Below are 13,606 nucleotides of genomic sequence, written 5' to 3'. Positions count from 1 at the left end.
ATGGCGAATATACAAGGTTCAATGGGGAAGTGGAAAAAAGACAGTGAAGTGAAGAAAGGAGATTGGAAATAAATCAAACAGGAACCTACCAATATTCTGCAGCCATATAGATCGTGAAAGAGTAAGAAGCAGAGATGTCAGAAAAAAACTAATCTGAGTCTGTATGGGGGGGTAACATTGCTAAAATAATCCCAAAAATACAAATAAAAGTCAGTCAAGTGGTGGCATGGATGAGGAGGGATAGAAGAATTGCTATTGAGTTATGACATACTTGCATTGAGATTAAGCCTTTAATGCATTAAAACATCGGGGGCAGTTCACAGAGTTAGAGTTGGGCAAATTGACAGCAAGCCAAAGGACAAGAAGACAGATAATAGAAAGCTTGGTCGAGTAAGTAAAATGTATAAGAATGCGGAGGATTTAAACGAGGGGATTTCAGAGATTTGACCTAGATGGTTGAATGCTGGCTGGCAACAATGAGAAAAGGGAATGAAAGCAGCACATAAGGCCTGAGTTGGAGGTACAGAGATCAAGGAAGGGTTTGGAGTTGGAGTGGTTATGATGAGGGGTGGCTGAAGTGGAGGAGTGATTTTAACATGAACACTGATAATCTCAAATCAAGTGTTACTGGACCGAAGTAAATATTGGTCAGCATTCACAGGAGAACAAGACTTGCTGAGAGCAAGAATGTAGACAGCAGCTCTATTGGAGGAATTAATCTTCATACAGGGCTTAAGAAAGGAGTCTAATCAAAAAAAGCACTGTACAAGTCCAATTTGAAGGAAACAAGAACAAAGATGAAGCTTTTAGCAGCAAACTGACCAAATCAGAAGTGGAGGCAAACAATTTTACAAGTCACAATAAGGTCATGTATGGAGAAGACGTGGGAGTCTGAAGCAATGTCCTCCTAAATTCTACAGCAACCCTAAGTTCCATTTCAGGCACAAGTTACTGTAGAGCTGTGGATGAGTTGTAATTTAGGGACTGAAGATAGGAGGCTGGCAGGAGATGCCGTCTTGGAGAGAGCATCTGGAGAATAAAGTACTGGGTTCAACTCAAATACCCTCATCATTCTAGACCTGCATTGTATAAGCTTGCCCTTGGAACATTGACTGAGGCAATATACCAATATTAATACCTCCATGCCTGTATGCGAGCACCTTCAGAAAAGGCAAAAGGGATAATTAGGAATTTCAGGAGAAGCAGTCCAGCCACATTTTACTTGCCCACACTTTCAGATCATACAAGGCACTTTAAAAATTGCTTACGGCCAATAAGTGGGGTGCCTGCCTCACTGGCCTGGTCAACACAGAGCAGAAAGAGCAAAGAGAAATCTCAACTGAAGCGGAACGTGCTCAATAAAAACTTTCTGATTAGACATCCCCTGGGAAAACAAGTCACTCCAGATAAATCTGACTCAGTCAGTGGTTTAAGTACAGATGCGAACCGTGTCAAGGCAGCATTGATTCGGTGGACTGGAAATTAAAAAGAGCCAAGAGTCAATTCCTGAGGCATTACTTTCATTTTTATACTCTCCAGCAACATCCCAAGCTCTGATGGTCAGAGTGAAAGATGAAGAATAATCACCCGGGAAGGCTGCGGTGATTACAGTCAATTGAGGCTGAAGTATCTTTGGTAACGTAAGCAACCCTGAAGCCGAGTGTAAGCAGAAGGAAAGGGGAGTGAATAGCAGAGCATCAATTTTTAAACTTAAAAGAAGTGAAAGGGCAAAAAGGAAATAGGAACTAGAGGCAGCCAGCCAATTCAGGACCTTGACTCTTTTCTAGTCAATGAGATTACAGCTGATTGGCATCTAACCTCCATTTGTTCTCTTTAATCATTACTATCTTAACGTAACAAAATCTATCAGTCTCAACATTGAACTTTTCAATAGACCCATTGCCTCACAAGCTTTTTATTGGGGTGGTGGGGGGCATTTTGCACAAAATGAGTGGATCCTGACAACATTCCTCAAGTCAAAATTGCTGCTTCCTCGCTCAACAGGAAATAGTTTCTCACCATCCATCCTGTCAGTTCCTTTAATTATCATAAACATCGAAAGAAACATCTTCATCTTAACTAGATCACCCTTTAATTTTCTAGAGACAAGGGAATACAATTGAGTTCTGGCAGTTATCGAATCAGGATTTTGGATGTCAGAGATCCAGATTCAGATGTGTTTCATCTCGTGTCATGGCATACATGTCTCCAGGCAAGTAAGCATGGAGGTGACTTCCATTGTTGACTCTACTATTCATCAAGTCGACCACAATATGAAGGCTATATTATTCCAATATTTAGTTGAATAGGGCTTGGCTTGTAGTTGTTACCTCTTTGCCGTTTGATGGCAAAGACAGAGTGAAAATTTCAGTCATATACACACTAATTTTTAGTCTAATTTAGTGGCCACACATGATGAACCCACAATCTAACAGCCAGGATGAAGACTTTCCACTCCTAGTCATCACTAGCAGCTTAAAGGGGCAGAAACATTTCATATGTACATGAGTGTAGCTCTTTATATTAAAGACTAGATATTCCACAGACTGACCCAGAGTTAATTTTAAGACTCAAAATCAGGAACTCATCCAGTTAGAGATATATGAAAGCACAACTCACCTCCGTTGCGAGATGGTAAATTCAATGGCTTTGCACTTTTTTAGGGTATTCCTGTCCTTAGCTTATACTGAGAACAACCCAGCACGGGGAGGCCATTCAACTCCCTGTAGCTATGCTAGTTCTTTGCAAGAGCCATCTAATTATCTCCCCGCACCCACTCCTTCCCCAAAACCTTGCAACTTTATAGATTTTAGCCATGCTTAAAACCTCTCTTTGAACTGGTGTTTGCCCGAGTGGTGGCTGAACAATTGGTCTTGATGGTCCTTCAGCTGCCTAAGACTCAAAGCTCTGGAATCCTCTCACTTAAACTTCCCCATCTCATCCTCAAAAATACCAGGCTTTTACACATCTGTCTAACAGTGCCTCACATACTCACTGTCAAATATTCACAAAATCACAGAATCTGTACAGTGAGGAACAGGCCATTTGGCCCAACAATTCCACACTGATTCTCCCAAAAGTAATCCATCCAGATCCATTCCTCTAAGCTATTATCCTATATTTATCCCTGACCAATGTACCTAACCTACACAACCCTGAACACTATGGACAATTTACCATGGGCAATTCACCTGACCTGCACATCTTTGGATTGTGGGAGAAACCAGAGCACCCAAGGAAACCCACACAGACAGTGGGAGAACGTGCAAACTCCACTCAGACAGTCGCCTGAGGCTGGAATCGAAGCGGGGTCTCTGGAGCTGAGAGGCAGTAGTGCTACCCACTGAGCCACTGTGCCGTCCAGCTATTGTCCTGACAGCTGTCCCCTGAAGTACCTTGGATGTTTTATTAAAGGTGCCATATAAATGTAAATTACCGTTAAGTGAAAGACTGCAAAGATTAAAAAAAGTCTTGATATTAGAAATGCCTGAAACAGAGTCATAGTAACAGTTTAGTATTTCCATTTCTATCTTCTCTTGCTAAGCTAATTCAAAGTGGTTTAGCAGTGTAGATAATGACTAACTTGGTACTTACTGGAAGTGTTCAATGGTGTGGAGGAAATAGGAATATTCAGCTCTGACTGACTATTTTGGGTGCTGTTGCTGTCGTACGAATCCTGCCCTTCTGTCTGGCCCGCTGGAGAGGAAGCGATTTCTGCCAGCACCTCCAAGTCTTTCAAGATCACCTGGAATCACAAATGAATATTACTCTTAAAAGGTCAACAGAGCCAGTGATTTTACTGTGCATTCAGAACATTCCACACAAAGCTATTACAATACAGTACATTGCTGTTTGTTTAAAAAAAATACAGAAGTAAACAACAGCCATGGGGGAAAAGTTGCTTAACCACATAAATCAGTTTAATTAAAATATGCATTTAGACCATTCCAATGTAATTAGGATAACTGATAAGTCCATCTTGGGAACAGATCCTCATCTGTACATCAGCCTTGGTTAAAATTTCTTATGGAGAAGGCTGTAAATCAGTTCTGGAACCAATCCTGCATCTGAGAGACTGCAGTTTTTTTCTTTAAACACATCCAGCAGTAATATTGAGATTTGATATTCCTTGATCATGACACACTACTTTCATCAAATTCTTGGACAACAGATTGAGTCAAAGATCATTTAATCAAAAACTCTTCCTGTTTGGTTTGATTATCTCTGCACCTTTAAATAGTTTGCCATACCAGGCAAAGCATCCAAGTATTAAAGCACTCTCAGTGACAGCCATATAAAAGAACTGCATGACTATATGACCAACTCAAAAAGGTATTAGTTTTCTGCAATTGTATGGCCATGTTTGACCACCACATCCTGTGTACTGCTCTCTCCAATTTAGCTAATCAAGCTAAACACTTGTAATTACTTAACTTTTCCAATTCTGCCTTTGTTCAATTGACTAATGGATGGGAAATAGTGAGAAAAGAAACCAGGCACCACAGATCTACAACCATGAAGCAGAATGTGTTAAGAGTAAGATTCAAAGAATGGTGATATCGTGTACAGAGTGCATTGAGGACACAAACAAGCATCCATTATCTTATAAATGAACCAAAGGGCCCTGATGAAAGCCTTCTTCCATTCACACTGTCCGCTCTTCATCTCCTGAACACAGCATCGCAGACTGGATCATCGTTTGAGTGCACTAAGTGCAAAACATGCTAAGATTAGGAAAGGCTGTGGATAGAACCAGGGCCCTATTTGTTTCTGCTGTCAAATTACAAGTTGTCTTCACCAACTGAACCATTGGCAAAGCTCCCAGGTTTATTTACAGTGGTCTTTGATGACAGACTTTAGGTTCCTGAAGTTTAACGTATTTTCCCATCCAACTCAGTCAATTTATGCCTCATGTCTTCATAATTTTCTTGGTTCAGATTTAGCCCATTCACTTGCAATGTAAACACAAAATCCTATCAAATTCTGCTCACTCATCCCTAAAGATTCTTTTACAACAAGATTGCTAATTAACCCTTTATTACATAATACTCTACATAAAATAACATGCCCCCTCAGCATACTGCTCAAGAAAACCATCCCTAACACACTTGAGAAACTCACCTTCCACAACTTTAGTGGCTGAATTGGTTTACTTAGTCAACATACTGATAAAAGTCAACCATGATAACTGTGTTGCCCATTTACTTGCTTCTCCCATCTCTGGAGTAATACTGTGCCCCTTACTACCAATACTTTAGGGGAGGTGATGGTCTTGTGGTATTATTGCTCGTCTGTTAATCCAGAGACCTGGCAGTATTCTGGGGACCTGAATTCAAATCCTATCACACAAGATGGTGGAATTTGAACTCAACAGATATCCGAAATATTTAATGACCACCGTGAAATCGTTGCAGATTGTCAAAAAAAACCTTTTGATTCACCAATGTCTTTTCAGGGAGGACCTGGCTTACATGTGACTCCAGACCCAGATCCATGTGGTTGGAAAGCAGAGCTTAAGATTGCTCCCAGCGCAAGTGAGTTTAAGAACAAAAGAATTGGTCAAAAGAACATGTAGCTGGAGAACAATTATAGGATGAAGGGTATTCCATTTCTGAGTAATTGGAACTGGTTCTGGGACAGGTGGAACCTGTGTATGATGGGCAGGTAGTACCGTAATTGGGCTGGAATGGATATTCTTGCAGGGAGGTTCACTATTGCTATTGGAGTGAGTTTAAACTCGCATATTAGGGGAATAGGAACCTGAAGAACGATCAGCGATAGGCAAGATATGGTGGCCTGGCCAGTGACACCCTCATCCTGTGACTGAATAGAAGACAAAACTACTATTTGGTGGCCTAGGAGAAACCTCTAACCAATATGTGCTGTCCTTTGCTGTTTATTAGCTCCACCCAAACAGATTCCACACATTGCTTTTTTGATCTGAGATCCTTCCTTACGAACTTACTGATCCCATCCTTATTAGTATAACGCAGATTCCTTTTCCTTCTTGTCTGTCTTTCCTCAACCGTTCCCACTCCTGGTCACAATGCAGCCGTAAATCATATCCATCTAATACTATTTGTGTCTTTACAGTAACGGCCCTGCTACAAATCCTGCATACATTCAGGCAGAGAGTTCTTGACTTTGTTTTTTTTGACATCACTCTGCTTTCAAAGCATACTCAACTCCTTGGCGATGTTTCTCTTGTCTTCTAGTACCCCAAGCATCATTTTAACTTCCTATTATTAATTTTATTTCCTTCCAAGTTACATTACCCCTTCAGGTTCCCATCCCCTACATTTGCAATAGCGAATCTCCCTGCAAGAATATCAGTTTCAATCCAATTAAGGTGCAATCTGTCCACCTTATACAAGTTCCACTACTCCTAGAACCAGTTCCAATTGATTAGAAATTTGATGCCCTTCATCCTACAATAGTTCTCCAGCCACGTGTTTATTTGATCAATCTTCTTGTTCTTAAGCTCACTAGCACTGGGAGCAATCTTAAAGCCTGCTTTTTCGTTTCCTTCCTAACTCCCTGAAACCTTCCTTCAGGGCTTCATCCCAGTCCCCACCTATGTAGACCGTGACTTCCAGCTGATCTCTCCTTCTTGCTTCAGAAAAACATCCTTGACTCTGGCACTATCCTGGAGTCATGTTTACTGCCACAGAAATGCCTGCCTGATCCGTGACCACGGAATCCCCTATAATTGTTGCTCTTCTTCCTCCTTAACTGTACAGCTGAGGCGCCTGTGGGGCCAGGGGCTTAGCTGTGGCTACTGCTGAGGAACCATCATCCTCACAAGTTTCCAACATGGAACACTGATTAGCAAGCACAATGTACTCAGGGGACTCATGCACTACCTGCCTGATAGTCTCACATTTCCTCTCTGCCTGTACACCTCTATCCACATAGTCCTCTGCCTCACGGATGTACAGTATAACAGTGACTCCAGGTGTTGCTCACATTCTGAAACCTGGAGCCAAGCTTGTGCAGCCGCTAACACTCGGTGCAAATATTTTAGGCTGGGACATGTCCGTGACTTCACACATACTGCAGGACGGACACTCCACTCGACCTGCCACTCTAAAACTGTTATCCTTAGTTTGAGTATGGATTTAACTTTGAAAACCTAACAGGCCATTTCTAAGAAAACGAAAAATGTCAAGAGACTGAAACACGAACTAAATGCCCAACTTTCACTTTAAAGATTGGATGTACGGACCAAACACACTCACCAATTGGATGTTTTCACCACACTCATGGTGTCACATCACCGCTGGTCTTAATACAGGGAAGACGCCCTGTCTCATTACAACGAAGTCTCCTCCATTCTGGCAGTGTACTTCACACTTCCTGCAGCCTCCCCCAACCCTAGCACAGTTCTTACCCCAACTCTATCTCTTCATTCCATTACATTGATACTTGCTTGCTGCTCCTCCAAATCACTGTCTATTTCTCGCCCACGTTTACAGCTAACAGTCTCATCGGCGAACCTCTTAACAGCAAATCAAAGACTGAACCAGTCTGCAGTTGGAACAGCTGCTCCTCAACAATTCTGAGCATTCTGCTCAGGGAGACAAGTTCCGGCCATCCCAAGATTGAATTTTCCTGGCTTTGTCCACTATTTGCCCCATCTATTTTGTGAGAAGTGAAGGCATTGGAAAGTGTGCAGAAGACAGTCACCAAAATGGTTCCATGGATGAGGAACTTCAGTGACAAACGCTGACTGGCAACATTAGGATTGTTTTCCTCAGAGGAAAAACAGTGCTGAGAGGAGGTTTGACAAAGGCATCAAAATTAACAGAGGGTTCAGACAACATAGATATAGAGAAACTATTCCCACTCAAGAAGAAATTGCAAATAAAAAGGCATACATTTAAAGTAACTGATAAAAAGTAAAAGTGACTTGAGGAAAAAAAACCTGAACCACAGAATGGTTAAGGTCGGTCATTTTTTGCAAATTAGTGTTAGAGGCAGGTTCAGAAGGGAATTTGACTGTTATCTGAAAAGGAACAATGTGCAGGGTCACAGGGAGAAGACCAGGAAATAGCACAATGGGCCAAGTGGTGGTCTTCTCTATTACAACAATTTTGTGATTTTGATTTCAGAAGACAGTTTAGAGTATGTGTCTGGAGTCACCTATAGATCAGTCTGGGTAAGGATAACAGATTTTCTACACTGAAAAATGTTAGGGAACCAAATAGGTTGTTAATCATAGTCTGGTAGTTTCAAAGTTGCCATTAGTGCTAAAAGCTTTTTATTCCAGATTTTACTGAAGAACCAAATTGGTGAGACTTGAACTTTTGTCTCTGGATCACTAGCCCCAAAGCAATATGACTACACAACCTAACATTCCCTAACAGTTTACTATTCCAGATGACGTGGGTGATGAGATTACAGAAGCCAAGGGATTTTCAAAGTAAGGCAAGCTGTTACAGAAGCTGCCTCGAGTGCTCTCACCTACGCTGTTTGCATCACGATACCATCACCTACTTAATTAGTCACAATAAAACAAATCATTCCGCCTGTCATTTTTACAGTCAGATGTATTTGTTGCAGGCGAAGGAGGTAATGAAACGGCACTTCAACAACTGTTAAACCTCCCAGCAATCTGCGCACACTTCATCTATAATTCTCACACATTAACCACTGACACTGAACAGAAGGAGACTTGTTCAGCACCCCTATCCATTTCCACGCCCCACCCTTCTGGTCTGAACGACATCTGACTGCATCTTTACCATCAATGGGTTTAGCCCTCAAAGGACCTCTAGTGGTGGTTCTGTTTGTGTCTAGTAAAAAGCCATTTCCTTCTATACTGTATTTGAAATAAAGAGCAAAAGCACATCACACTGTAGTCTATTCACAAGAATATCAAAGATGCACACAGTATCTTCTGTATGCACATTATGGAAGGGAGATAACCTGGCATGATACGCCATGGTGGCATGTAGACAAGCCTGCCAGTACTAAACCTGCTCCTAAGTCAGAGTCAAAGGGTGTGGTGCTGGAAAAACACATCTGGTCTGGCAGCATCCGAGGAGCAGCAGAATTGACGTTTCGAGCATAATTCTCCTGCTCCTTGGATGCTGCCTGACTGGCTGTGCTTTTCCAGCACCACACTCTTCGACTCTGATCTCCAGCGTCTACAATTCCCACTTTCTGCCTGCCGGTAAGTCAGTTGGTCAACTGTTGTGATGTCTTCAGTCTCTATTTCTAGCAGGGCATGCTGCTGAATGAGGCTCCATGGGATGTTCTACACCATTAATTGTAAAAACAAGAGAAAAAGGGACGAGAAAAATAAAAACAATGCATCCAACTGGCACTACCCCTTCATGGTGCAACCTTCATGGACTGTTAATGAAAATAAAAATGCTAGAGATCACAGCAGGTCAGGCAGCATCATGGAGAGGGAGCAAACTAACATGGAGTCTCTTCAGCTCTGACAAAGAGTCGAGAAACATTAACCTGCTCTCTCTCAATGAATGCTGCCTGACCCATTGTGATCTCGAGCACTTTTTTTCAGTACAGAATCCAGCATCTGCAGTAGTTTGCTCCTGCATGTACCATTAACTTGTACCACCCAAAGTCCAACATTTATTGTCCTGCATTAAATTAGTGGATGAATACAATGATTCCACTAGTCACAGGCAGAATGGAGCTGATGAGGGGTAATAACCCTGTCAAACACATTGCCTGGAAGCCACACTCTCAATGGCTGGGATTGATGTTAGAGATACTTTGATTGCTATAATTTCTACTGTGTCACAGTTATACAGCACAGAAACCGACCCTTCAGTCCAAATCATCCATGCCAACCAGATATTCTAACTTAATTTAATCCCATCTGCCAGCATTTTGCCCATATCCCTCTACACCCTTCCTATTCATATACCCATTCAGATGTCTTTTGAATGCTTCTACCAGCCTCCACCACTTCCTCTGGCAACTCATTCGTTACATGAGCCACCCTCTGCATCGAAAGGTTACCCATCAGGTCCCTTTTAAATCTTTCCCGTCTGACCTTAGACCTACGCCCTCTAAGTTTTGAACTCTCCTATCCTGGGGAAAAGACTTGGCTATTCACCCTATCCTTGCCCCTCATGGTTTGATAAACCTCTATAAGATGACTCTGTTTAGAGACTGTAAATTAAAACCACAGGGTCCTTTCTCAACTCAACTTAATGGCTGACACTGATGGCAACACAGACTCTAAGCTAAAGCATACAGAATGAGCCCTTGGCTAATTTTGGAAGATATTCTCTATCTAGCTCTGGGCAATCTCAGGCAATTCAGCAAATTTCAGAAGGTTTCCACAAGCTATAGCACAAGTCTTTGGCAAAAATTGAACAATGTTTCAACCAACACAACTCCTTTTTAAGGCCTATCATAAAACAACAGCCTGGCAACTGTTTCAGTGATGGTGACACCATTGAATGTGGTTAGATGGTCGCTCATTAGAGATGGTCATTGCCTGGCATATGTATGGCATGAATGTTACTTGCCAGTCCAGTCATCAGGCCAAGCCTGGATATTGCCCAGATCTTGCTGCATTCAAATGTTGACTGGTTCGGTATCTGAGGAGTCACAAATGGTGAACAACCCCACTTTTGATCTTATGATGGAGGAAAGGTCATTGATAAAGCAGTTGAAGATGGTTGGGTTGAGGACACTGTCCTAAGGTACACCTGCAGCTCCTCCTGGAGCTGAGATAACTAACCTCAGCCACAACCATCTTCCTATGTGCCAAGTATGACTCCAATCAGCAGAGAGTTTGCCCTCAGATACCCACTAATTCCCATTTTTCTATGGCTACTGGATGTCATACTCAGTCAAATACAGCCTTGATGTCAAGGGCTGTCACTCTCATCTCACCTCTGGAAATCAGCTCTTCTGTCCATGACTGGACCAAGGCTGTCAAGAGGTCAGGAGTTGAGTGTCCCTGGCACAACCCAAACTGGGCGCCACTGAGCAGGTTATTACTGAGCAGATGCTGCTTGATAGCACTGTGGGTGACACCTTTCATCACTTTACTGATGATAGAGAGTAGACTGATGGAGCGGGAATTGGCCAGGTTGGATTTGCCCCAGCGTTTTGCATACAGGATGCACTTGGGCAATTTTACACATTGTTGGTTAAATGCTAATTAGTGTTGTACTGGACTAGAACAGCTTAGCTAGGGGAGCGGCAAGTTCTGGAGCATAAGACTTCATTACTATGTTGTGGTTCTGTTCGCTGAGATGGGAATTTGTGTTGCAGATGTTTCGTTCCCTGTCTAGGTGACATCCTCAGTGCTTGGGAGCCTCCTGTGAAGCGCTTCTATGATCTTTCCTCCGCCATTTGTAGTGGTTTGAATCTGCCGCTTCCGGTTGCCAGTTCCAGCTGCCCGTTGCAGTGGCCGGTATATTGGGTCCAGAACGATGTGCTTACTGCTGGAATCTGTGGATGAGTGCCATGCCTCTAGGAATTCCCTGGCTGTTCTCTGTTTGGCTTGTCCTATAATAGTAGTGTTGTCCCAGTCGAATTCATGTTGCTTGTCATCTGCGTGTGGGGCTACTAAGGAAAGCTGGTCATGTCATTTCGTGGCTAGTTGGTGTTCATTAGCTGTCTTCCTGTTTGTCCTATATAGTGTTTTGTGCAGTCCTTGCATATGAAAGCAACCACCCCAACACACAAAAGAAGTTGCATCAAGACATTGTTCAAAAGGGCCACACCACACTGCAGCACACCAGAACTGCAAAAAGAGGAAGAAGAACACCTCTACAATGTATTCGCCAAAAACGGATACCCATGCAATTTCATCAACAGATGCCTGAGGGAAAGACAACGGAACGAGGACATGCCGCAATCCAAAGGACTAGCCACACTACCATACATCAGGAGCATTTCCGAACTGACAGCCAGACTACTGCGACCACTAGGACTCATAAACAGCACACAAACCAACACCCACGCTCAGACAACATTGTCCTCAATTCGTCAATCGTGTTATAGCAAAATCATATTTAAGAAACATGCGAGACTGACCTGTAGTTTATTACTTTAAGTATTTAAACAGAGTCACAGTTAAGCCAATTTTTTTGTCTGAATTTTAACTATAGTATATGAATAAAGTGTGTTTGTTTTAAGCCTGATAGTTTATCCAATCGAATTGTATCCGGAACACAATGCCTGGCTCTTGCCTTTAGAATAAGAAAAAGTTAGCATCTAGGCTACCTCTTAGACATATTGGGACTGCTCCATAATAATTGGCTGAAGACTGGCATTTGCGATGCTGAGGACTACTGGAGAAGGCACTCTGCACCCTGTGAACGTTGCTGCAAATATACGGATGAGTTGGGCTCTTCCATCATTGAGGAGAGAGATATTTGTGGGAGTCTCCTCCTCCAGTGAGTTTAATTGCCCACCATCACATTCATTACTGAGGGTGGCAAGGGCATAAAATGCACTGAGTTTCTCTGTGTTGGCGAAACAATTGGAGAAAATTCTGAAGGAGTGAATTAATCTCCACGTGGAGAGGTAAGTACGATCAAGGACAGTCAGAGGGAGGTCAGTCCCAACAAGTTTGATTGAATTTTATCAAGGTGGTGATCAGGTGTGTAGATGAGAGTAGTGCAATTGATGTAGTCGATACAGATTTCAGCAAAGCCTTTGACAAGATCCAACTTGAGAGACTGATAAAGAAGGTAGGGACCTGGGGTAACTCGGCTGGATCGATCCAAAATTGGATCAGTGACAGGAGACAGAGGGTGGTGGCAATAGGCTGTTTGTGACTGGAGTCCAGTGTCGAATGGTTATCAAAACGATCAGTGCTGGGTCCCTTACTCCATGTGATATTCAGAAATGATATAGTTAGAGTGTTGGGGGTGGGTAGAGGTGGGGGTATTTTGTGGATGACATCACGATTGGCTGAGTAGGTTACAGGTTGGTCAAATGGGCAGATCAGTGGCAGGTGGCATTTAACCTTGAAAATGGAGAGCGATGCACTTTGGAAGAACTGACAAAGACAAGGAAATATTCAATGAATGACAGGCCACTTATAAACTCAGGAAAAAAAGAGGTCTTGGGATCTGTCCATGAGCAGCCCCAAGGGCAGCAGGACAGGTTAGTAGAGTAGTTAAGTCGGCAGATGGGATGCTTGCCTTTATCAGTCATGACAGACATTCTAAGAGCAGGAAGGTTAGGTTGAAGCTGGACTGAACTTTGGTTAGGCCACAGCTGAAGTAGTGTATGCAGTTCTGGTCACCACATTATGATTAGATTGGATTAGATACAGCATGGAAACAGGCCCTTCGACCCAACAAGTCCACACCAACCTGCCGAAGCACAACCCCCCACCCAGACCCCATTCTCCTCCTACATTTACCCCTTCACCTAACACTACAGGCAATTTAGCTCGGCCAATTCACCTAACCTTATAGAGGGATGTGATTGCTCTGGAAGGGATGCAGAGGAAATCCACCAGGATGTTGCCTGGGATGGAGCATTTTAGCTAGAGAGAAGCTGGATAAACTTGGGTTGTTTTCTTCAGAGCAAAGAAAGCCGAGGGGAGCCTTACTGAAGTCTATATTGAGAGGTATGGATAGAAAGTAATTGTTCCTCA

General features: G+C 42.8%; 1 protein-coding gene across 2 annotated transcripts in view; it reads right to left on the bottom strand.

The window, feature by feature from the left end:
* The window catches only part of vac14 (vac14 homolog (S. cerevisiae)), a 350,714-nt gene that overhangs the window by 202,179 nt on the left and 134,929 nt on the right, over nt 1–13,606 (bottom strand). For both annotated transcript variants that reach the window (XM_060838263.1, XM_060838264.1), the window contains exon 14: nt 3,595–3,745. In XM_060838263.1, coding sequence (XP_060694246.1) covers nt 3,595–3,745 — 151 coding nt within the window. The remainder of the gene's footprint in view (nt 1–3,594; nt 3,746–13,606) is intronic.

The sequence above is a fragment of the Hemiscyllium ocellatum genome, chromosome 17 (genome assembly GCF_020745735.1).
Source record: "Hemiscyllium ocellatum isolate sHemOce1 chromosome 17, sHemOce1.pat.X.cur, whole genome shotgun sequence".
Lineage (NCBI taxonomy): Eukaryota > Metazoa > Chordata > Chondrichthyes > Orectolobiformes > Hemiscylliidae > Hemiscyllium > Hemiscyllium ocellatum.
Note: the sequence above shows the minus strand (reverse complement) of the source record. Positions and strands in the feature narration are given on the sequence as shown.